Below are 24,221 nucleotides of genomic sequence, written 5' to 3'. Positions count from 1 at the left end.
CAATTTATGCAGCATCAGAGCAAATGGAGACCATGGAAAGAGTTTCCAGCACTGATCAATCTTTCACAAGAGTCAGTAGAGCTTCGCCCCCTCCTCCTGCCTTGCCTTTCCAGAGGTTTGAGCAGAAGCCTTGGGACAGGCATGGGACAAGCACTGTACTATAGTGTGGGAAGGAAACCAGACAGAAGCTTTTGAGCTAAAGCTTCTGCCAGAGCCAATTAGCAGGCAAAGGCTGGATTGCAGCAGCCTTATGGGGGCAGGAGACAGCACAGAGTGACCTGATCTCACCTGGCACAGACAGAGCTGAGCAGGGTGTTCCTGCAGCCCATGTCAAACAGTCTCTCCAGTCCCATAATGACCTAGCAGCAAATGTACTCATTCAAACCATTCCTGGATCCCTGGATCAGTGCATTTCCCCTATTCCAAGTCACAGTGAAACATGAACACAACAGTACTTTCTCAAAACAACACAGATGTACCCCAAAAGAAACAGTGCAAGGTTGAAGTGGTGTTTGCAGGTCCTGCCAGCCCCAGCCCCTGATCATGCTGTAGCTGGGCAGAGGGGTTCATACCCACACATGTCCCAGAGCAGAGTGCCCTGGGCAACCATCTCCCCACAACCACCATGTCTGCTTTCATCCCCATGTCTGGTGTTCAAGACTTTCCTGTGTGGCTGGAGAAAGGCCACAGCCACAGAACCCCTCAGGCTGATCTTTAGGAAGGTTTCTGTTAATTTTGATGCCCAGGCTCAGTGTTGGGCTCATAGAATATGCTGAGTTGGAAGGGACCCACCAGGAGCATTGAGTCCAACTTCTTGCCCTGTGTAGGCAACCCAAAAATCCCATCACATGCCGGAAAACATTGTCCAAATGCTTCTTCAACTCAGACAGGCTTGGTGCTGTGACCACTTTCCTAGGGAGCCTCTTCCAGTGCTCACTCACCTTGAAAAACCCAGGAAAACCCTCTGGGGCCAGCATTGCTCATAAGGGCATAAAGAGCCTCCCACTGCCACACTAGCCCAGTTTTCCTGCTTGCTGGCACAGCTTTACAGCAAGGCTGCTCCCCTGCCCCAGACATCCTCCCATTAACCTGTACCAGTTCCTAAACCTCACATTCTCATGTTTTAAACACAATTTCCCCAGGGAGCTCTTTGGTTCTCATATATCCATCACCTGCCAGCATCCAGAGTGACAGAGCCATGGCACAGCAGGGAAGATCAAGTGCTTTTCACTTCGTGCTCATGAACAAAGTACCATCACCAAGAACTATCCATTTGCTAAAAGCAGAGGTTAAGACTTATCTATAAGTACACCTTGTCACTCACCTCTCCTGCCTCAACAGCACAGATCTATTCTCAAGGGAAGGGGAGGTTTGACTGATCAAAGCTGAATGTTTGACCAGCACACACTGGCACAACTGGGAGTGGCTGGAGGAGCACTCTGGGGAGTCAGGAATAGGTCCCATTGTCAGAGCTTGGCAAGGAGGATCATATTTCTTCTCAGCATCTGTGACATCTGCCAGAGTCCTGGAGCTATTAGAACACTTGCATGACATGACCCAGAGCTAATCAGAATTACAAACAAATCAGGACCTGGGAATTAGTCCACTGGAATTGTTTCTCCCCTACAATACAACATTATGCTAATGTTTCAAACAAGTTTGTTTTTCTGTCTTTGAGTTTTGTCAACTTACTTCTTGAATCATGATTTTATCTTGTATTAGAGGGGCTTAAACTATATAAACGTACGCACAAACACACGTTTATTTAGGGAGGTAGAAGTTTAGGTCTCACCTAATCACTACAGTTCACAAGCTGAGGCTTTACAAAAACCCCATCACAAGGATCACAGCCTGGTGGCAGAAGGGCTCAAAGCTGATCTGCACTGAAAAGACACAACAAAACCACCCGGTCTGTGGGAGCATCCAGCGTCCATCGCCAGTACTGCACTCTGCCCTCTCCAGCGCTCTGCAATGTGCTCGCTAGAGGAGGAGCATCATCATCCTGCCAGGCCTTGGAGAGACAACACCACGGCCTGGAGCATTCCAAGGGATTAGCAGGACATGGAAAGGCCACCAAGACAAAATAGCAAATAGCAGAAGATCCCCTGAGACCTTGTTGGGGTGGAGGGGGTTGCACCAACACTGGCTGTGCTGTCCCACAGCTGCTCAGACACAAGGACAGGCAACGGCTTTCTCCTTTCTCACAGCCTTAACAGAGGGGAAGAGCTTCACAGAGGCAGCATCCAAGTCTCAGCTGGGTTCAGTGAAAAGTGGAGCGAGTGTGTCATGCCTGAAGTCCCACCACTGATGCTAAATCTTAGTATTTGCATTAGGCAGAGCAACCAAAAAGCATTCCCCAAATCCTAGATATATAAAGCCCAGCTCATTTCAGCTGTATTTCTGTCGCCAAAATTTTTCCTCCAGTGTCTCCAGGGCAGGTGAACAATACCCTGGGGAAGACAGGGGATCGAGGAGCCTCAGGCCAAGGAAGTCATTACCTTTTATAGGAAGGGAACATGCTGAGACTGTACCCTGTGCCTGAGTTCTTTGATGGGAGGTAATGGGCCCTGCAGGAGCATAGAAAACTTATTCACAGCATCCTGGCCCAACAGCTCTCTCAGGGGCAGGGGAAGACCAGCTGCTGAGAGAGAGCGCCAAGGCACAAGGAACAAACAGAATCCATTTACTAGGTCAGTTCACAACCCTGGTGCCTCCCTGCCTGCATCTGTCAGTGTGATCCATTCCAAGAACAGTTGTTGAGCTCAGCAAAAACAGGCTAATAGAGACACCTATCCTGAAAAGAAGATGAGTGGTGCAATCTGAGGAAGTTGCATTTTGCTCACTTCCGCAGGACTGACCTGCTCCCAAAGGTCGGCACAACGAAGACGCGTTAGGGCTCCACTCCAAAATGAGCCTGTCCAGGAGGACTAGAACCCGTTCCCAGCTCCCGGGGCCAGAGCGGCACCGCGGCCGGCGGTCACCAGAGGGAGCCCGATGCCCGGGAACGGCGCATCCTCCGGGAACGGATGGACCTGCGGGTCTGCGGAGCGGCGCAGGTGACCTTCCACAGCCTCTCCTGACTCCTTTCTAATGAGCCATCATCAGACAAAAACGAAGACCCTGCTGGCCCGGTGTAACTGTGTGTAACGATTTATGGTATGTCTAGACATGAAGGATGCATTTACAGAGCAGCTCCCAGGCAGCTTTATCACAGGTGACTCCCCAAAAATCATCTTCCCAAAGAAAGGCACAAAATTCCATGTGGAAAAGGCCAGAAGTGTCAGAGCCAGCCCTTGTCACAATATCAACACTTCTGTTCACTCCAAATTAATTGAGCAGTTTTAGCTTAGAAAGGGAAACACTGTATTACACAGCACCAGCTCTTTTCCACATCCCTGGAAAACCTTACTCCACAAACCAGGTACTAAGTCCAGCCCCGCCACAACCACTGAAGCTGTTTGGACCCAGCCTCAGGCTGGGCATAGCATCCCTCAGTCCCAGCACAAGCTCAGTTTTGACCTTATCCTTCAACTCCTGATTGAAACTTCACCAAAGCCCTGCTGTATGCATTGTCTTGAGCAGCAAGACTTCTTTCATGGCCCCATTGGTATTGAAGCCAAAGAGGGGCCTTGAAGCACCATCTCATCATTTAAGCTTTGAAACAAGCACATTTTCCTGTGACATCTGCCTTTTTATAGGGGTAGATCTTATGCCTCCCCTATTCTTTCATCATGTATTGGGATAACTCGTTTTTCACATTTTATAAGCCTTCCTCACCATTTTTAGAGCAGCCTTATAAGACACCTACACCAGACACAATTACTGCAGCTGATCCTACAAGAAGCTCCTAAACTACACAGTTTATTTCAGGAAGAAAAACAAACAAACAACCCACCCACAAAAGCAAGAAACAACCCAACCAATCCCCCAAAACCAACCAAACACAAACGTCAACACAGCCATACCACAAAACAAACCCCTCACCTTCTCTTTGCTCTGCAGTCTGTGAAAACAAATACTTTCCCTGGGCTTCTATTTAAGTCCTTCAGCTCTGATGGGGATGAAGGGAACTGTTGGCTGATTCCCAACATTTGGGAGCCCTTTCACCCCAGAGCAGACTCAGCTGCTCTCTAATCCTTAAAGGACCAAATACATACTAATACCCTCCCTGCAATTGTCACCATCTACATCTTTTCAGTGCTCTCCTACAGCTCTCCCACCTGCTCCCTGAACAGTCATTTTCCCTGTCCCTCCTCTATTCAGTTTTGGGCCCTGTCCCAATATAAAAAAGGCATTGGAAAAGTTGTGTAAGTGAAGTGAAGAGCCTCCAAGGGAGTTGGGGACTGGAGCATTTGCTCAGTGAGAGGAGGTGAGCTTGTTCCACCTGGTGAGAGGAAGACTTCCGGGTAATGTAACAGCATCCCACTGGTTAACAACCAGGTTACTCCTCATGGTGGTACATGGTTTGGAGATGACACAATTGAAAGACAAGAGGTTGAAGCTGGGTACAAGGAAAAATTTATTTACTGTAGTGACAGATGAATGCTGGGACAGGCAGCCCAGGCAGAGTGTACATCCATCCTTTGTGGTTTTCAGTGCTACTCTGGATAAAGCCCTGAGCAACATGATAAGACCTCAGCACTGACCCTGCTGTGAGCAGGAGATTGGATCAAAGTCCCTTGCAACCTAATCCAGCCTGCTTGTCTTAAGGAAAAGAGTGTGAACTGGAATGATAACCAAGTCCAGAGCTTTCTCCCCAGTTGGGTTGTGGGAACCCTGCCATCAGCACCACCACCCTGGGATCATCCCATGGCAACTTGAAAAGCCTTGTCAAATGCTGTGAATGTCAAGGGAAAAAAGTAGGACACAGGATTGAACTGAGTTGTGACAGTGACACGTGCCTGTGCTGGGGGAGGAGGAGGAAGCAGTTGAGCACCCAAGTTAAATGGGCCAAGAGCCTGGACACAATAATGTATCAGCTGCATCACCAGCAGAGTGAAGCGGTGAGGTGGAAATACATCCTTCCCCTGCCATGTGCATGGCCTGGTCACAGGAGGTGCTCAGCTGTGAGCAATGGCTTCCTCTCAGTAAGAGCAGCCAAGCACAGATTTGATTTTTACTGTATTTTAGCTGCTGAGGGGGCTGAGCGAGATGTGGGGAGCATCAGGCCCTCATTCTGCTGCTAGGGGCAGGTCTTGGCAGCGACCCAGCTGCTGGGACAGCTCCCACCCCAGCCTCTGCCCCTGTCCCCAGGGAGAGAAAAAGCTGTGAAGATGCTCATGTTATCTAATAGAAGAGAGATCTCAAATGTACCATGACTCACTCACCTTTCAAAGCTGTCAAAAAAAACCCAACAAAAAACCCTCACAAAAACAACCCAAGCCCAACACAACTTAAAAGGTGGGAGAAGAAAATCAAGGAAAAAGTAGTGGCTGAAGGTTTGGTTTCTGGTTTGGTGTGTGGCAGGGAAGGAGGCCAGACACAGATGGGAGCTCAGGCTGGACACCCTGCAGCCACTGCTGCACTCCTGCCCTGTCCCAAGGATCTGTCAGCTCCATTGGAAAGGTGATCAGCACTTTGAAACAAGAAATGAATGTAATCCAGCACCAAGAAAGTATCCTTGCCTCCTTGGCTAACCAGAGTGAAGGGTCCACTCAGCTGAAAAGATGGACCACGACAGAAGGGGGTCTTTGACTGTAGTGCTGCCCCTGTTGGCATCTCCTAGAGACAAAGTTTTGGGAAGTTTCTCCAAGTAAGGGAAGTAAGTTCCTCAAAGCAGATGACTCCCATTCTCCACTTCCCCAGCACAGCTGGAGTAGATGGTAATTGAGGTTTTGAGGCACAGAGGTGTTTTTGTTCACTATTTTTCTCTGAAAAAGCAAAATACAGGTGAACTCTAAATCTCAGTTTCCAGATGAAAAATTAGGGCTATATATGGGAATATGCTGTGAGATTTTTGGAATCACAGAGGGCCATCTCAGGTATAAAGAGGTCCCATTCCCCCTCTCTCATTAAAATGTTATTTTCCATCTTAAAAATGGTGTATTTTTGCTCCTGTGCTCTGAATATGGTGCGGGTCTGGAGCCACAAAATGTAATAGGATCATCATAGAATAACTCGTGTAGGAAAGGACATGTGGAGGTTATCCTGCTCCAAGCAGGAAGATTGATGAGGAGGATCTTTCCACTTTCCCAGTGTGTCCCCTGTGACCACTTGTGCATCTTACTCACCTCAATCTTGCCCATATTTGAATGTCCTGCTGTTGAGTTTATTAATGTAACATGTGAATTTAAAACCAACCAAATGCCCAGGCTGTACAACTGGGCCACAGAGAGGGTTGGTCTGCTTCAAAGAAAAGGTGACAGTTTTGCAAGAATCCAGTAGGTTGGGGTGGGAAAAAACGTCAGGATCAAAGACAGCTGGTCCGAAAGAAGCTCCAAACCAGCCAACTCGGAACTTTGCCTGTGCAGTTCAACCACTGGCTGGCTGCCTGTGAAGTTACCAAATGACAAAGGATTTGCCAGAATTGGGTTATGTGGATTATCAGAGGAGAAGCTGGCATTAGGTGTGCTGAGCACATTGCTGAGGCCTCTCTTTTTAGGCATTGTGCCCCAGCTGAGTTCAAAGCGGGGATTGTGGCAGGAGAGGAAAACACTCAAGCCCTGTCCAAACAAGGTCCAGAGGTTTAGGTGCTCAGCATTTAGGTGCTTGCAAAATATGTTGACCCCTGAGGCTCATGATAAAATCTAAGGCTCCCTTTGAAAGTTAAGTGTTTAACATGCAGGAGCTGGTGTCCCCTTGATCTGCTGCCAAGGTTTTAACAAGAGGAAGCCACAAGTATTTCCCTCTGAGAATTTTGCATGGTGAATGGGGAGAGAATTAGTTTTCTTGTGTTTACACAAAGAAGGATTTTCCAGCCAGGATGAAGAAGAGAGAGGGCAGCAATGTGAAAAGTGAAGAAAGGAATAAAGGCTGTGTGCAATAAAAATGGTAAATAAATGCAAACATTTGTGCCTAGAAAATCAAGGTCTGTGTGTGATTCAGTGAGAATTTATCCTAGAGGAGGAGAGAGGAAGCCCACAGCTCTTCTCCTCCAGGGAATTTTTTTTTTTTGAGTTATTGACACTTTATACAATCTGGTGCTCTCCTAAATATAATTTTATTAGCATGACAAGCCACTTGGCAGCAGGAAATTAATGCTGGTGAGTTCCCAGTTTTCAAGATAAAGCGTTCTCTTAGAAGGAAGAACTAAAAAGACTGATTTGGGGAAAAGAGCCTTTCAGCCTCTGCCTGAAACCAGCCTCCGCCTGCCATCATCTTGATGCAGGCTTAAATGGAGCAATATTCCCTACCCTCAGCTTGCTTGTCTCTGCTTTCCAAAGGAGATGAGGCATATGCAGTCACACTGTTCACCAGCTCTCCCGTCACCCTCCCACAATAACCTCTTGAGAGAGGAAGGAACACGTTTAGGGAGGCTGGGAAGGGAATCGGGGCGCCCGCTGTCACCCACCCCCTGGGATGGGAAGAGTTGGCCAGGAGTCCCTGAGCAGGAGCTGTTTGGCTGCCCGGCAACCGTGTTCCAATTTTTCAGGCAGGACAGGACAGAAGAGCTGTGGCTGCAGGGGACGGGAGGGCACAGCCCACCGGAACCGTGGGAATCGCCGCTCCGGCACAGGGAGTGCCTTGTTTCCCGGGAGGAGGGTGATGCAATAGTGCAGGATAGGAAAGCCATGCATTAGGCTCCAGCACGGCTGGATCAAAGCGTTTTTTGGGTATTATGGGGTAAAAAAAGAGTCCAGCCAAGGAATTGTGCTGAGGTTTATTTTACTGAGCAGAGACAGCAGGGGTGAGGGCGAGCTACTCTGCTGTTCACGCACATATGTCTGTGGCCGCTGCCGACAGGGGCTCAGCTCTTGCTGGTCGGTGACAATGAGGACTCAGCATTTCCCCAGATGTTTCAGTCTTATTTTCCCTCCACTTCTCCTGTAAAAAGAGTGAGACAGACCAATCACTAAATGACAGACACAGCAGTGTGGGACAGAGAGCTTATCCATCCCAACAGTCCTGACTTGTGCCAGTGTAATCTGATGCCTCACAGGGAACATCAAGCCATTTTCTCTTCTCCTTTTTCTTCTCTAATTTTTCCTATGAATGCACACTAAATGTAAGGATTGCTAAGGAAGAAACAATATTTTGCAAGCACATTCCATCCGGGAAGGCTGGCTCCTGTTGCATATCCTTTAAAAGGTGACAGAGCTCAGGAAAAGGAGAAACACCGTGTTCTCCTCTGACATCTTGTGTCTTGTTCCACAAAGTTCATTCAGACTTTTCAGGAACAACTTGGCATGGCTCAGCTCCCACGTTCCTCCAGGCACTTCTCAGTACCCAGGAGTGTGGGCAGTGAGAGCTGCAGCCTGTGGCATATAGTGGGAATTGTGCATCAATTTACTGCGTGCGGAGGGTACAGGCAGGATGCAATTGCCTCCCAGGCCCCGTGCTGCCTCTCAGCATGGCAACAGCAGCCTGCAACGCCTAGAAATGAATTAAAATTAACTCGCTTTTGCACAGCCCCGCCCCAAGGAGGAAATATTCCGCTTGGCACTATACAGGAGCCGGTCCGTACAACAGGAGCAGCCTGGATGCAGGGCCTCCCCTCCATGAAGGACATCATTAGATACATGGAAATGAAGACAATTCTCTCTTATTTCAGTTCCTTCTGTATCACTTACAGCACTGCCTTGCAGAAGGCGCACTTGTTCCCGTACGTGATGCCATCAGTGCCACAGTGAGGGTTGGACTCCCTTGTGCAGTACACGCTCCTGTTTAGGAACTCTCTACAAATCTGCACAAGGAATAAAAAACCAAACCTTTCAGTACTCCTATATGCTTTGTTTCACTTTCCAAATTGGACACAAGGTCAATAATGTAATGCTTTTTCTGACAAATGCTGACACTGACAGAAAAAGCCCTCTCAGAAATTAGCAAAAGCAGAGTTTCAAGGGAATTTTTGCCCCATGTTTGAGAAGGGAAACTGTAGTCACCTCAGAGAAATCTTGATCTCCCAGTGACAGGAATGGATTAGCCTAGGCATGCAGGAAGAGAATCAGCACTGATGCTCTCTCAGGCATTTGGAGCCAAGCTGCCTCCCTGCTTCACAGCTTCATGTGTCTTACGAAACTCTGCTCTCAGCTTGGTGCTTACTGAGCCTCAGACTTCCCAGAGGAAGGAGGAGAAAAACATAGTCTATGGTGAATTAAAAATGGTGCCCAGGAAGTGTACAGGTATCTTGTCTCTGTTCAAGCCCCAGTGACAAACCTAATTTGGGGGAATAGAACACTCAGTAGCCTATTTGCTTCAAGGAAAGATTGGACAGTGGAGCTAAGTCAAAACTGGTGCAGTGTGTAAACATCTCCCCTGTGCAAGCACCCCAGACCTAACCAGGGCAAGCATTTGCTAAACCAACCATCTTTTTCCCAGTCTACCTGCTAATACAGCCACACATAACATCCCCTGCGTAGTGATGAATTCCCTACCATTGGGAATTCTTGGAAGAATCCATCTATTCTGAGCAGACATTAAAAACTCTTTCCCCAGCACCAAGATTTTGCATAAAAAAACTTTTCTCTAAAGTATAATGCCATGACTGGATGTGGAACTTCGAGCTATGGTCTGGTTGACAAGGTGGTGATTGGTTAAAGATTGGACTCATTGATCTTAGAGATCTTTTCCAACCTTAATGATTCTATGAAGTGCAGATTCAGCAAGCAGAAACAGGAGCACTAACCTCTTCAATGTCTTGACCTGCTACATCTGGAACTATAAAAAAAAAAAAAGAAAAAGAAAAAATAAACCCCAGAGACTTTATGCATTAGCATTACTTTTTGATAGAGTCTGAAACTAAAGTCACAAACCCTTTATGAAAATCACAGTGAAACATAATTCAGGGTTTTCCTACTCCATTATCCTGCACAGTGGAAGAGGGTGCAGGAAATACATTATCTTAATTGCTTTTCAGTATTTTTCTGTTTTGAAAAATGTTACTAAAATACCATGTAATCAGTCGTTCAGCTGCTAACTGCACCTCAGACACATAACCCAATCTCCTGGAAGGCAGCCACTCCCAGGGAAGCAAGCTGCCATAGCGAATCTGGAGCCATGCTTCCAGAGATTTTAAAGCTTTATTGACTTCTTAGGCTTTTAGGCTCCTGCATCTCTGAACAATGAAAATGGCCAGTGCTGCTAACAGGAGCATGGCATGGAGAAAGAGACCCCTTGGTTGGCTTTACAGTCCAGAGACTCTCCCAGAACAGGCTCATCCTGTGTGAGATACAAAGAGTAGTCATGGGGTGATATAGGACTGAACAGGCACTGCCAGTCAGTACAAGTACAAAAATACCCTCTGTAACCACAGGCTCTGGGCTTGGAGCTGATCAGTCCATCCTCTTTATATTTCTTCCCAGCAAAGCTTGCAGTCAGGTGTGTATGTTGAGTCAGAGCTGTGAAATAGGGCGACCCTGCCATGTCTATAAGGGAGAGCCTGACATTTGAGGGTGGCTTGAATGCAGATTGGCAGAATCTGGGTCACAGCACTGTGGGACAAATTCCCAGCATTTCACACAGCAACAGAGGTTCAGATTTGAGGCTGTACCTGCTGGGTCAGCAGGGTCACTGCCAGCTGTGATGCTGCTTGAGTGGCTCTGGGCAGGAGGGAGCTTAGGACAGGAGATGAGAGGACCTTGTCCTACACTCTGCCCTCCCCAAGGGTAATCCCACCCAATCCTCAGTCAGCTCAAACATCATTCATCACCCTCCCCTACTATTTTTGCCATTTCTACTGCCCTTTGCTGGTGCTGGCAAATTTAGCCTGTCCTCAAGTTTGGCTAGGCTGCCTTAATGGTAAAGGCACTGGTATGGCTATCTGCATATTATTTACAAAACAGCTCATTAGATAGGTTTTATAAATATTACATGGAGCTACAGAAGACTTTGTGGTGATGCCTGACATCTGTTTATTTTACAGGAGATCACAGAATTAGTTGCTCTTCTGCCCGGCCTTGGAAGGAAGCTCAAGTCTTCTGACAGAACCCAGACCCAATTAAGACTCAATTAGAGTCATATGAATATTTCATAATGAATAGTGTGTACAAAGCAATTCACCTCTTTTTTTCCATGCACAGCTTGCCATTTTCTCAAGTGATTTCTTTATTCAAATTATTTGCAGAAAAACAAGTATAAATAATTCTTGTTCCACACATTCTTCAATAACTGTTGGCACAAACCTTGTAGAGCTGGGTCTGCTGAACTCAAGTAAGTAATAACACTGACAGGATCTATATGTTCAAAAATCATCACTCAGCTTTCCCACGTCATCAGAGAGATGTGTAAATCTCCAGATAAATAGTTGCTGAATCCTTTTCATTTGCCCTCTTTGTTCTGACTCCTTGAGGACATTTGAAATTAATTTTCAAGCTTTTCTCTGCAACATCAACGAAAGCTGAAACTTTCATCTAATTACGTTTGCACATCTCCAAGGAAAACACCAAATACCAAGATGCTTAGGATCAAAACAAGGGCAGATGACCCTGAGGTGAGTGAACTTCTTCTCTAACTGGTTCAGCAAAACTCTCCAGTGAACATTTGTACCAAAACCTCATTATTACACTTTGCTTTGGTACATTTGCTGAGGAGATGCTCAGAATCTGCTCATTCTGTCTCCCAGTGACACCTCTGGTGCGTTATTCACTGTGGAGACACACGAGGAGTGGAAATATGTCATACGAGTGAGCAAGTCCCGCAGATATTTTCTACTTGCTCAGTTTTATCTTCGAGCCTGTCAGCTGGTGATCAAGGCTCTCTGAAGATTGTTGTCAGGAGAGGTTTTGGGCTTTTTTTTTTCTAGGCTAGGGAAAAGATCACTTACCCGAGAAGAAAGAGAGCAGCAGCAGGCTGAGAAGCACTAAGGCACCTGTTGCCTTCATGCTGCAGGTAGCTCTTTAGTCCAAGCCAAACGATCGGAGAGGGAGGTGTTGTCTCAGCCCCGGAACCCACAGTGTGAACACAGACCTGCATTTCTGTGTATTTATGTGCCTGTCCATAGCTGTCCTCATTCCCCACCTTAATTGTGAGAACTTCTCCACTTTGTTTCTAAAGCCATTATTGGTCCTGGCTGGTTTATTGTGCTTGAAGGAATGCTGCCCTGTCCACATCAAACCTAGAAAGGGATAATTATATGAGTGATAGACAGGCTTGTAATATAATTATTTTTTTTTTCCAAATAGTCACAGGATTCTCACAAGGGTGAATTTTCAAAGCAGTGATTCATCGGGGAAGCTGGTAATTTTCATTCTCTGGGCCCTTGCTGAATGCCAGTTCCGAGCCTTTGAGTGCGGCGTGATGACACTCACTAGACGTTACAAACTAAATCACAGCATGAGAATGTGTTGTCTGTGAAACCAATTATATGTTGTTCCCTGCCTATTTTTGAGGATGGTTCTAAATTTGTTGAGTTGGGGAGGAGAAGCGCTTGGATGTGACATGCTCTCATTGCTGTGTGCACAGTTCCAGATAGGACTGCTGACTCTCTTCCCTGAACTATTTAAACTTTAGGTGTCAATGTTTTCCAGTCTTTCACACTCACAAACATATGTTAGGGCTCTGCTCCCACAGCAAGTGGCAATGAAGGGAATTTGATGGGGAATTGGGAGATCTGAGCTCTATTTCCAGCTGAGGCTGTGCAAGGATTTGTGTTCAGCAGCACCATGCGCCAAACACCTCTTCAGATAAGAATAAGCTTATATGCTTTCCTAAGGAGACAAGGCTTAGGATTGCAATGTGTATAGATATATCTGTTTATTGGTTCCCCTAGTAAATTTTGAATCTGCAAATAGTTCCAACCAAATTTTACACAAGACTGAAAAGAATTAAAAATAGTAAACACATTTTTATACATTTTTCTAGCAATAGAGGAAAGATGCTACTAACAATCCCAGCCAGCAAGGGAGGGAATGTCTGTAGGAGAGCAATGTTATGGATGCCCTACATCTGGGGAAGTATAACAGTTTGAAGCTTGCTAGACATCTGAAAATCCACACAGCAGAGAAACTGTGACTGACAGGTGAATTCTCAGATGTCTACTAAGGGTGAGCTCACAGTGCAGCCTCTCATATAATTTAGTTATCAAGTCCGTCAGCTGCAGTGCTATTCAAAACCACGCTCAGTTCTGCCACTCGCAGCACTACTTGTTTGCCTTTTCTACTTTCATACGTCACTGCTCATAACCACAGCCTTAATGCCTCAGTCCCTTATCTGCCCAAACATTTTGGTTGCTGCAGCACAACTGACTGGCTAAAGCCTCAGCAAACACACTGCAAGGACCAATCCCTTCTGGGCTGAGGAGAGGAAAAGGCTAAATTACCAACCAGGTGATTATTGTTATTACCCATTTCCACTTATTTATAACATCTGAACAGTCCACTTGCTGGTGTAGGTGAGGGAATTCTGTCCCTCTGACAACCTGGGATAGAAGAAAGGCACCTGGACCTGGTTTTGCAGTCTAAAGGTTAGCTGGGCAAAGTCTTGCTGGTGTCAAGCTGAGTACTAACCTGTGCTGGGCCAGTCTTTAGACTTAAACACTACAAACCTTTCCATCTTCTAAAGAGTCCTTGCTTATAGTCTCACGAGGCATCAGGGATACAGTCATATATTCCCCATTTTCCCTCCCTTTTGCTTCAGGTGAGCTGCTCTTCTTTGGGCTTATGGGTTCACCATAAGACCTTGCTATTCCACTAGTCAGTGGCCACTCTATAAACCTTCTTGACCAGAAATTATAGCCAAACTCTGTCCTATGCTGACAGGTCTCTGCTCACATCCACCAGCTACTTGTATTGTTCCTTAACTATTCTTCAGACACACAAAAAGATAAACAGTGGGGACTCCCATGACTCTCCAGTCTGTCATTTCTTAAGAGCAGACACAAAACCTTTATATTGCCTGTACCAATATACAAAAACACCTGAAAATAAGAAGTTCCATCTCTCTTCCTAGGAGCACTGCTATGGGATGATTCTAGGGGAAGGATAAGCCTCTTATCTTCTGGTGGGAAGCACCTACAAAATTCCTGGTAAGAAATTATCTGCTTCAGGAAGCAAGACCCAAAGAAAAGGCTTGGAAGTCACAGATTTTGTCCTAATATCAGCCTTAGCAAGAGGTATTCTTTTACATAACAAGAGAATGGGAGGTGGAGAAAGGTTGACGAAGGGAATGTGTGAGCCATGGCACTTGGGAATTTTTGCCCTTGCTGTTTGCATATTAACTCCATGACTCACCGAAAAGGGTGGCACATCATCATGAACGTTCATATACATCATTGCTCTTCCAGCACACTCTTTAGGCTCCCACAAAGATGTTATCTCCACACCTTTTTTCCCACGATAGAAAGCATGATGGAGCTACTAGCACACCTGCTGGCCCTTTTTTCCTGAAGTTAGAAAATCCAAAACCTATTCCTGAAGGGTCTCTGGCCTTACCTTTCCCTCAAATACCTCCAATACAGCTTTGCAGTTCTCTTCTTCAAGAAGCTGAAAGCCTGAGCCCAATCAGATTTCTCCTCAGGTTCTCATTAGGCTCATTACAGCCTTGCCTAGCTTGTTGCAATTTTCTGCTGATGAGCACAGTCTCGGTGGACACACCCTTCAAGGAAGCAGCAGTTCCTAATGTTCTTCCCTATGAGCTACATCCTCCCTTTGCCATAATCCTCCTTTTCATAACACACCACCAGACCTGCCTCTTTCCCAGGTGAGACCAGGTAGGGCTGACCATGGCCCCCTTTCATAATTACTCAGGACCATCCCCCTACATCAAAGCCCCTAAAAGGACCAGTTCCTCAAGTCCCAGTGCTGTAACAAAGGCAAATCCATTTACACTCTGTAAGACATCAAAATTAGGAAAGCAGCACGACTTTGTAGCTTGGTTTCTCTTCTGATGGTTTGCCATAGAGTGACATTCTCTTGTGAGGACTTGGGGGTGTGTATGATGGGCATTAAGTTTTGCTCTTTCTTGTGGTTTATTCCACAACTTCTCCTGCCTGACAGATAGATACCCAAAAGCCTGAAGACCATTACCCCTACCCTGAAAATAAAACCAAAACCAATCATTCTATGGCAAAGATTGTGGCTGCATTTAATTTATTGATCAATCAAAGCAGAGACCAATGGGTAACAGTTGAGGGAGCAAGGAAGAGCATGTTTGATTGCAAAATTTTAAGGGAAAAGTCATGATGAAGGGTCCAGCTCCAGCGCTTAGCACTCGCCATGGTGACTGAAGAACAGAGTTCCACGGCTGCGGCTAAAGAGAAAAGAGATCAAAGTTACATGTATGAATCTCACTTTCACGGCCTAACTTTACCCAAATAAGATAAATGTCCTTGTTCTCTCCAAGTTATAAAGTATTTCACTCAGTTTTTCATCTCCTTTCTGATTCCCCAGGTTACACATTTTCATATGTCAAAGAGATCTGGGACAAACCCCATAATTTTGGACACTTCTTACAGTCACAGTTTCAATCACTGTCCAGAAGGGACTAAACAAAGCTATGAGCCTGCACACAGGGATCTGGCTTAAATTTCAAGGAAAGGAAAAGACTCACTCAGGTTTAAGATGTGCAGTGCCTGGGGGGTGACACAGGAGTGAGCACTGGGAGAGGAACACAGGGCAGGAATGGATTTACCAAGCAGCTAACAGGAGTTCTGGGACTTCCACAATAGCCGCCAGTGCTGTGTATGTGCTCCAGCTCCTCTATTTCATGGCCACATGGTGAGCTCTGTACTTACGAAACTGCATTGCAGAACTGGCACTTGTTTCCATAAGTTCTGCCATCGGAGCCACAGAGAGGGATGTACTCAGAGGTGCAGAAAGTGTTGCCTTTCTGCTGGCTGCAGTCAATGTTCTGCTGCTGCTAATAGAGAAAAAAACAGGTTTTAAAGCTTTTGTTACCTTTATTTTCCTACATAAGTGCTTTATGTTTATTTAATATTCGTGATATGGCAAAGCATAAAAGCACTTTGCAGGAGCAGGGCTCTGTTATTCCAGCAATTTTGCAAACTCAGAGGCAGAGAATGTGCCTGCCTGGAACAGCCTGAAGTAGGGAGATGTTCAGAGGCAAAAAAACCTAATAAATACTCCTTTCAGTAGTGAAATAACCATGCTGATATTTCCAGACTGGAACTCCCACTGGCTGCTCTGGCTCAGCAGGCAAGCAGAGGCAAGTGAACAGAAAAGAGGTGGTCATAAGCCCCAACACACCAAGTACTTCCATCTGGGAAATCACTGCTGCTAATAGTGTTGGTAGTACAGGACCCTCCTGCTCTCCCACAGACAGGATGACACAGCATCTCCTGCTCATCCAGTTTCCCAGTAAATGAAGGTCTCACCACCCACTGCTTTCTGTGTTCCCAGGTCAGAGAGGGGACCACAAATCTGTGCCATGGATTTGGTTCCATGCTTGTTGACCCTGACATCCTTTAACTATTTTCCTCAAATCCTATCTCCAGACCAAATGCACTAGGACAGTGCAGACATTTCTGTTATTTAGTCATGAATCAGTGAATTTGTGGTGCAAAATGCAACAGCAGTAAAGAGTGCAGATTTCTGTGCCTTACCTGCTGATTGAAGCACTGTCCATAGTTCTTCAGGTTGATTTCCAGTCCGCTCCTTTGGAAAGAAAGGGAATTAAGAATGACTGAGCACAGTGCAGCTGCTTCATGAGTCAAACTACCTTGTTATGCTCCAAATACCAAGAAGAGCAACTACTGATCCAGAAAGCCCGCCCCAACCCAGGCCCTTCACTTACGCCACAGCATTACAGAATTGGCACTTGTTTCTGTAGGTAATGCCGTTGGTGCCGCAGATGGGAGAGTACTCCAGGGTGCAGGGGATAGACAAACCATTGCCGGGCTTCAGGTGACCAGTACAGTCGACCTGAAACAGTCACAGAACTGCATTTTAATCTCTGTTTCTCTTTACATCAGCCCTGTGTAGTGGAGCCTGGTGCAAGAGACATCTCCTCCTTTCCCCAGAGCTGCAAGGGGACAGGGTGTTCCAGCTGCAGTGTGGTGGAGTTGGAGGAGCACAGATGAAATAACTTGCTGTTCTGAAGTGAGTTTCATCCCTGTCATCTTGGGGATTTTCACCCTTTACGCCACCATGAAGAATCATTGCCTAAAATACCTTATGCAGCATCAACTTCTACTACAACGTGCCATTGCCTCTTTAAAATGGAGTTTATGCTCAGCTCACTGTTTCTGCAATTACTTTCAGTGTATTGAAATGGAAGTCATTGTATTATGTTAAATTGCAGAGCCAGAGTGTTTCTTTACTCTCTCTCTCTCTCTAAACTAAAAATAGACATGCTTTGCCACTTCATGGTAGCTCCATATATTGATAAAGAAACTTTACCATAGACATTCCAATAGAACCATTTTTTCTGTTACAAAATTATGATTTAGTCAAAATCCAAACTTCCCCTGGGAATTTCTTAGCTTCAACAAGTCTCTAAGTGTAAATCTAAGAAGAAGCATTTTCATAATGCTGAGTGAAACATTACTGAAATCAAAAGTTTCTTTTCTAAAATGTGGAGTTATACAGAAGATATTTTGCATTTTAAAAGTCACTGATTTTAACAGTTAAACAAAATGTAAATTAAAAAACTTGCAAATTTGAAATTCTTCATTTTCATTCCATTTCTGACAGTAAAAAATTGTGTGGGTTCAGTAGAGAATTAATCCTAGGCAAGGTTTGTGTCTAGCTCTTTGCCATAATTTCACCCACCACTGCTCAGAGCAGCAGGAGAAAGAACCATTCTCAGACATACCTTAACGCATCTTCCATCGTGTTTCTTGTCAAGGAAACGGTTACGGCTAGAGGGAGAAAGAGAGAAGGAAAGGAAGGATTAATCTCTTCATACCATGTAGTCATCTCAATCATTAAGTCTCTCCACTCATAAAGCCCCAGTGATTAATCAGTTTCTGGAGCTTTGACATGGAAGATCAAGAGCATTAGGGAAGGCAGAAACTTCAGAAAATCTAGTCCACCCCATAATTAGTCACAATGCCAAGGACTTTTGCCTGCTGCTTGAATTGGCATTGTAGGTGATTGGGAGACCTTCTACTCACAGGTAATCCTTGCAGAGGGAGCACTCATTGGGGTAGGTTCGGCCATTGGTTCCACAGACAGGGTCATAGTTGCGAGGACAGGCAATACTCATGGTTTTTCCAGACATGCCACTCAGGTAGGCGCTGCAGGAGGCCTGTGAAAGAGGACTTGTAACATCTCCAAGTGGAGATGAGACTGTTCTTGTGCTAATCATGTTTTTGCTGCATTTGGGAAGCTATTGACATTTAAGGATTTTTTTTTCCCTCTGATTCCTCCATGGTGAAGAAGAGAGAAAACAAAATATACCATGTTCCTTACACCAAACGAAAGCACCTTTTCTGCTAGTAAGACTTAAGGTACTTTTGGCAAGAATTACAGGCAAAAATGATCATTCCATGGGGAATCAAGACAGGGAAGATATTTAGGCAGTTATTCAATAGTCATATAGATTTCCTGCTGGCACTCTGTGCTGTGCTGACTAGCACTCTACATTATTAATCACTGTCTTTTTAATCATCAATGTGGTAAGTTATCTTTCCCTGGTAAAGGTATTTTCTTATGTTGGGGAAAAGTGCCCCCAAGTGCACTTCTCTCTTATTCACTCTCCCATTTTTTTAATCTCAAGCCTTCCCTGGAATACAGTGTGAGTATGAATTATTCATCTAGACTTAGAAATCAGGACTAAATGACAAAGAGGATCTACTACTCACCCGTCGTTGAGCAACAGCAAGATCTGCAATAAAAACAGATTATAAAATGTAAAATTGTACAATGTTCTTGACTAAAATTCTTTGGAATTATCAAATCCACTACAGAGTAACCAAATACACTTTCTCATTACTGAGAAATTATTGTTTTCCCAAATGTTTTATCTACTCCAAGTATATGAGAAGTTATATACTGAGATTAAAAAACTCAATTATTTGTGAAACCAGAAATTTTGACTCACTGAAGAAGAAATAGAACATAAAATAGTCTCCTTTTTTTTAGCACTACTATCCCCACTAACTTAAAGCAGACATAGATCTTACTGACCTACAGTATTTATCTGCACAAGGGTGACATTCATTAAAGGGGAGCCCATATACTCCTAAATCATCACATCCCCAAAAGGCTGTACTCTCCTTAAGGATGTATATCGACACACAGAGGATCAGGAGCACTAGAGATGCCAGCACAGACTGTAACAAAAATGACTTACCAGAAAGGCAGGCAAAAAGGAGCAGCCCAAGAAGGGCAACGTTACTTGCCGTCTTCATGTTGTTGGTGCTGTAACAGCTGCTACTGGAGTCGGTAGCCGGTGAGTTCGTGGATGGTTCTCAGCCTCCTCTCTCCCCACTATATATACACATCTCCCCAGCCTTGTGAAGTCATCACAGAAAGTAATTATTTGCTCTGTAAACTAAGAAAATTTTATTGATTATTGAATTGAGCTCTAAAGAATACTTGTTTGTTAGAGAGATGCCCAGAAGAATTAAACAAAAATTTGAGCTACACCCAGCTTGCTAACAAAGGCGCTCTACTGTACAATGAGTGATTTGTACTTTCCAAACAGGAGTACTGTCTCATTGTGGATGTTGTGAAATTACGTATGGAAGTTGGGGAAGGAAAAAAAGCCCATTTGTTGGAAGTGTTTTACTTGTGCACACCTTATCACACATGGTAGTCATGAACGGGGCTCCAGGAGACTTTCATGGTAGAGCAGAGTGAGGGGACAGCATCATGGGACACTCTGAGCTTTTACAGACATCAGATCTGGAGTTTGGCAGATATCAGTGTGCTTTAAAGGATCTCGAAGACTCAATGAATCTCTCCACATTCTCTCCTGTAATTTTATGGTACAGTGGATTTCTCACCAACAGGAAGGAGAAAGTCATCAAAAGAGGAAAGCATTACCTAAAACCTCAGAAGTTTATAAGATAATTCTATTTGGGAGCAAGAATTATTCATCTTTTGCCAATGGGCATGAGTCTGATTAAGAAATTATGAGAATAAGTAGCCTTAAATATGCACGTAAATATGTTTCCTATTAATGGCAAGCAAGTTGTATTCTCTGCAGGTGAAATTGGCTTCTTAATACCAAAGACATTCCAGAAAAATTTCCAGTAGCTGCAAACAGAAGGCAGGCTGTTATGCTCTTCCCTTCCCCCACAATTATATGGCATTAAATTTAGAGTGTCAGCTGAAAGTCGTGTTTTAGGGAAGATAAGTGATAAATAATGTGCTAGGCTCTGCTAAGTGGTTCAACTCTATCACAAGTATATGGAAAAACAAATAAGGGATATTGCATAAAATAATAAATTTTTGATTTAAGGTAGTCACGGAAGGAAATGACGGATGGAACTTGTTTGTGCTTTAGAAGAAGCTTGATTCATACATGTGGCTTAAAGGCAGCCTGAGTTTTAAATAGAAAATCAGAATTGGTTTTCTTATTATCCCGGGAGATGTTCAACACTTGGCATGAGCAGATAAATCATAAAAATGTAGCTGAAAGTGTAAGGGAACTGTAGTCACAGAATAGAGCTTGTGGGATTTGGCCTGATTATATCAATGAAATCATTTTCCTGAAAAATAAATGAATAATGCTATTTGGATCTCATTCACAAATATCACAAGTTGAAGGGTTCCTTTGAAATTGTTTCTGTTGCATTTGTAGCATCCTGAGTGAGTTGACTTTCAGATTCCTTGAACTGATTGCAAGCATATTTGGAAAGGAAGCAGTAGTTGCGGAAGCATTAATATTGATTATTTTCTAGGGGCAAGAATGCCAAACCATGAAAACAAAGCTTTCTCAGAACTTACACCAGCCACTGGTGGATGTGGTGCTTGCCAGCTCTGTGGTGGCTGAGGGGGTTACAGGAACAGAGTCTGTCCCCTCTTCAGCCCTGCAACCTTAGTTTCTCCATACCCACCTCCAGATCTGAGATTCTCAGTTAGCAGAAACTGTGCTGCTTCTCTTGTTCCCTCTCTTGCCGGGCTGAAGTCACACAGGAGCTGTTGTGCGTGGCAGGTATCTGCCAGGGAGTGGCACCGCTCTCATGTTTGCCCAACACCTGCCCTTTCATTAGTTAGATCCGCTGGGAAGATCCCCTGGGAAGTTCCCCTCTGATCCACAGGCCACTTCTGAGGGGCTTGATGGCCAGCCAGGACTGCTCCAGAAGCAGCTTTTCCCCTCCAGCAACTCCTGCCACTTCATGGGGCAGCAGGGAGAAAAGAAGAAGCAAAGAAGGACCCTTGCTACAGGGTCTGTGGATAGGGATGGGAGATAGTGGACAGCAGCCAGGGCAGGGCTGCAAGAGCTGCTGGGGCAGGTGTGACAGGGATTGCACAACGAGTAACATTAATAGGATACAGAAGGAATAGGGCAGGAGTAATTGTGAGGAAACAGATGGGCTGAAAACAGGCATTAGGAACAGTAAAAAACAACTGTTCCCAGGCAGTGAGCCTCACAAAATGTCATACACAAGTTGCAAATGGGAAGGGCAAAATGAATCCAAGCACCTCTTTGATATGTGCGAAGGTGCCAGACTCTTCAGTGGTGCCCAGCAATAGGAGGAGTAATGGCCCTAAACTAAAACACAAGAAGTTTCACCTCAACATGAGAAAGAACTTCTTTCCAGTCTGGGTGGCAGAGCACTGGAACAGGAACCCAGGGAGGTCGTGGAGTCTCCCTCTCTGGAGACATTCAAGTTCCTGTGTCACCTGCTCCAGGTGATCCTGCCTTCGCAGGGGGTTGAACTGGATGGTCTTCAGAAGTCCCTTCCAACTGAAAATATTCTGTGATTCTGAGATTCCGTAATTCTGAGATTCAGGGGTATCGTGATGGGCTTGGTAAAGTGACTTTCAGCATAGGATTATTTTAACATTTCTACAGATATGAGATCCATAGAAAAGCTTAAATAAAACTCTTCCCACTGTTTCAGGTTCCTAGAGGGCAAACTTTCAAGAAGGTTATGGCCACATGAATGGGATGGCACTCATATGATGTGTTCTCTTGTATTAAGGTAAATTTCCAGTAACTCTGGAAGTTCTACCCAGGTTCTAATCCAGCAGCAGCACTGATATTTTCCTGGGAAACTTTTACTTTTGTCCTGAGATTCCCTATCTCGAGAAAATCCATAGTCTACCACAACCTATGGAATTCTTCATTGATGTTCCCTGCTTTAGTTTAAAATTTGTCAGAGGCTTCATCTGTCCACAGAGAGCAATGATACCCAATGATACCCTTTTTTTTTATTTTTTTTCTCTCTCTCTTTTTTTTTGCCTGTGTTTTAAATAAAAAAGTGGATGTGTGCATGAAAAAGTCATGTTGTTATTCCAACAGCGGTATCATTGTCCTTGCTCCGGTACCCTGCTGTCACACCGTGACTGAGGACAAAGCAGTGCCACGCTCCAGTCTGTGCTGCTGTAGAAACAGACACAAACCGCGTTTCTCTGCGGTTGATTGGCGATGTGGAACATTGCAAGAGCTCTCAGACATGTTGCTGTTCCCAGACCTCTGCACACGGGGGCAGAGCTGGATCTTCTATGAGAACATAAATTCAATTTACAGTCAGCAAAGCCCCTGCTCTAAGCCACACTCACCTAATATTTCTCCGTGTAGTTCAGCTATCAGATTGTTGCCTGCGTATCTCCAGTCTTTTAAGAATAGATGGTATCATAGGCAAGGGTGTCTGGAATAATTTGACTGTCTGGGAGCTGCATTTTAACAGCAAAAGGCTGACGATCCCGTTCCCTGAGTGACTCTCAGCTCTGCCTCTCTGCAAGAGCTCTGACACAGACAGCCCCCCAAAATGACTTCTGCAATTGATTTCCTTTTAAAACATAATTTTATTTTTCTCCTCATCAAGAAGGAGCGTAATAACAAACCATTTATCCTGAACAAAGCCTCAGAGAGAAACTGCATTAACAGAAAGGTCTAGACTGGCCTGAGGTATATTTTGGCCAGCAAAAAGAAGAACAATGCAATAAAACAGAAGGATCAATATAAAATAAAGCAAAAAAAAAAGTACATGCCATGTGTTTATCAGGTTGTGAAGTCATTAAATGGTATTTCCTAAATTCATAGACATCAGATAAAGACATAAAGTGCCAAGATACTGCTTCAAGAATTGTTCCATAAAATACCTCAGCAGGCAGACAATGTTTCCTGCCTTGAATTTCCTGGAGGGAGAGTTAGATTGGTAATGGTGAGAGGATTTTGTGCTGTTGTGGCAGGATTTTATTGAGAAGCAATTAAAAAAATAATTTCCAACAAGATGCCCATAAAGGAGGGCTGTCTTTCTCTCCATCCTAAGGAGCAGGATGGGCAGGATGAGCCTACTGGGGCAGGAGGCCGGGGCTGCCACTGGGGTCCTGCTCTGCCCTGAGTTACTCCTGTCCAATACTGCTAACCCTGCAGCAGGGTGGAGGATCCTCTGTCCCTGTCCATTTCTACTCACAATTTCCCTTCAGTTTCCTGATGGATTTTGCTTTTTAGCAGACATAGCCTCTGGAAGATACCATGGTGTGGCTGAGAATCACAAGGATCTTGAGGCATCATAGTTCCTGAAGACCATCCTCATCCTCTCTGCTGTTCCCCAGGAAAGAAAATGAGGGCTGGAGCTGGTGTTCTCTTACCCCGACTCCCATGCTCATGGAAGGGGAGAAGAAGGAACATGAAGCCTCTGAGCCCCACACCCCTCCCAGAGCCTCAATTTATCTTGGACCTCAGAAATTGCATCTGACACTGAAATGCCTTCCTGCACATAGACCTCCCTCTCACACAAGGGACATTCCAGCCCCGGGAAGGCACTTGGCACTAAATGGTTGCAGAGAGTCATGTCTTTCAGAAATAAATTGTCTCCTTTTAGAGAGCTGCTCTCTCCAGTCTCTGGGAAGTGACACATTGTCACTTAAGATCATTAACTATTTGACTGTGAGACTTGCTGCCTGTACAGCACGTGGCACTGCCAGCGCCTCACTGTTAATGAATAATAAATTAACACTATGACTCTGAGACCTTCCTTTCATCAGCCGAGATTTCCAGAGGCCGAAGAATCTCAAAGGATCCTCTACAAGCGACAGTTGACGTAA

The 24,221-nt window shown here is 45.0% G+C and overlaps 2 protein-coding genes across 3 annotated transcripts; both read right to left on the bottom strand.

The window, feature by feature from the left end:
* Positions 1 to 7,818: 7,818 nt before the first annotated feature.
* Positions 7,819 to 12,038, bottom strand: LOC139679024 (serine protease inhibitor Kazal-type 6-like). The gene is made up of 4 exons (XM_071570384.1): positions 11,921 to 12,038; positions 9,785 to 9,816; positions 8,730 to 8,842; positions 7,819 to 7,983 (listed from the first exon to the last, which is right to left on the bottom strand). The coding sequence occupies exons 1-4, from the start codon at positions 11,976 to 11,978 to the stop codon at positions 7,938 to 7,940; spliced, it is 249 nt and encodes an 82-aa protein (XP_071426485.1). The 5' UTR covers positions 11,979 to 12,038; the 3' UTR covers positions 7,819 to 7,937.
* A 3,113-nt stretch (positions 12,039 to 15,151) lies between these two features.
* On the bottom strand, positions 15,152 to 21,154 carry LOC139678944 (double-headed protease inhibitor, submandibular gland-like). Of its 2 annotated transcripts, XM_071570231.1 has the most exons (9): positions 21,059 to 21,154; positions 19,348 to 19,548; positions 18,857 to 18,879; positions 18,167 to 18,300; positions 17,866 to 17,911; positions 16,846 to 16,973; positions 16,655 to 16,706; positions 15,827 to 15,951; positions 15,152 to 15,342 (listed from the first exon to the last, which is right to left on the bottom strand). In XM_071570231.1, exons 2-9 carry the CDS (start codon positions 19,403 to 19,405, stop codon positions 15,297 to 15,299), a joined length of 612 nt encoding a protein of 203 aa, XP_071426332.1. In that variant the 5' UTR covers positions 19,406 to 19,548; positions 21,059 to 21,154; the 3' UTR covers positions 15,152 to 15,296. The 2 variants fall into 2 exon arrangements, with proteins under 2 accessions (XP_071426332.1, XP_071426331.1); XM_071570230.1 differs by lacking the exon at positions 21,059 to 21,154 and having other exon boundaries at positions 19,348 to 19,697.
* Positions 21,155 to 24,221: the final 3,067 nt, after the last annotated feature.

Source organism: Pithys albifrons, chromosome 15 (assembly GCF_047495875.1).
Source record: "Pithys albifrons albifrons isolate INPA30051 chromosome 15, PitAlb_v1, whole genome shotgun sequence".
Lineage (NCBI taxonomy): Eukaryota > Metazoa > Chordata > Aves > Passeriformes > Thamnophilidae > Pithys > Pithys albifrons.
Note: the sequence above shows the minus strand (reverse complement) of the source record. Positions and strands in the feature narration are given on the sequence as shown.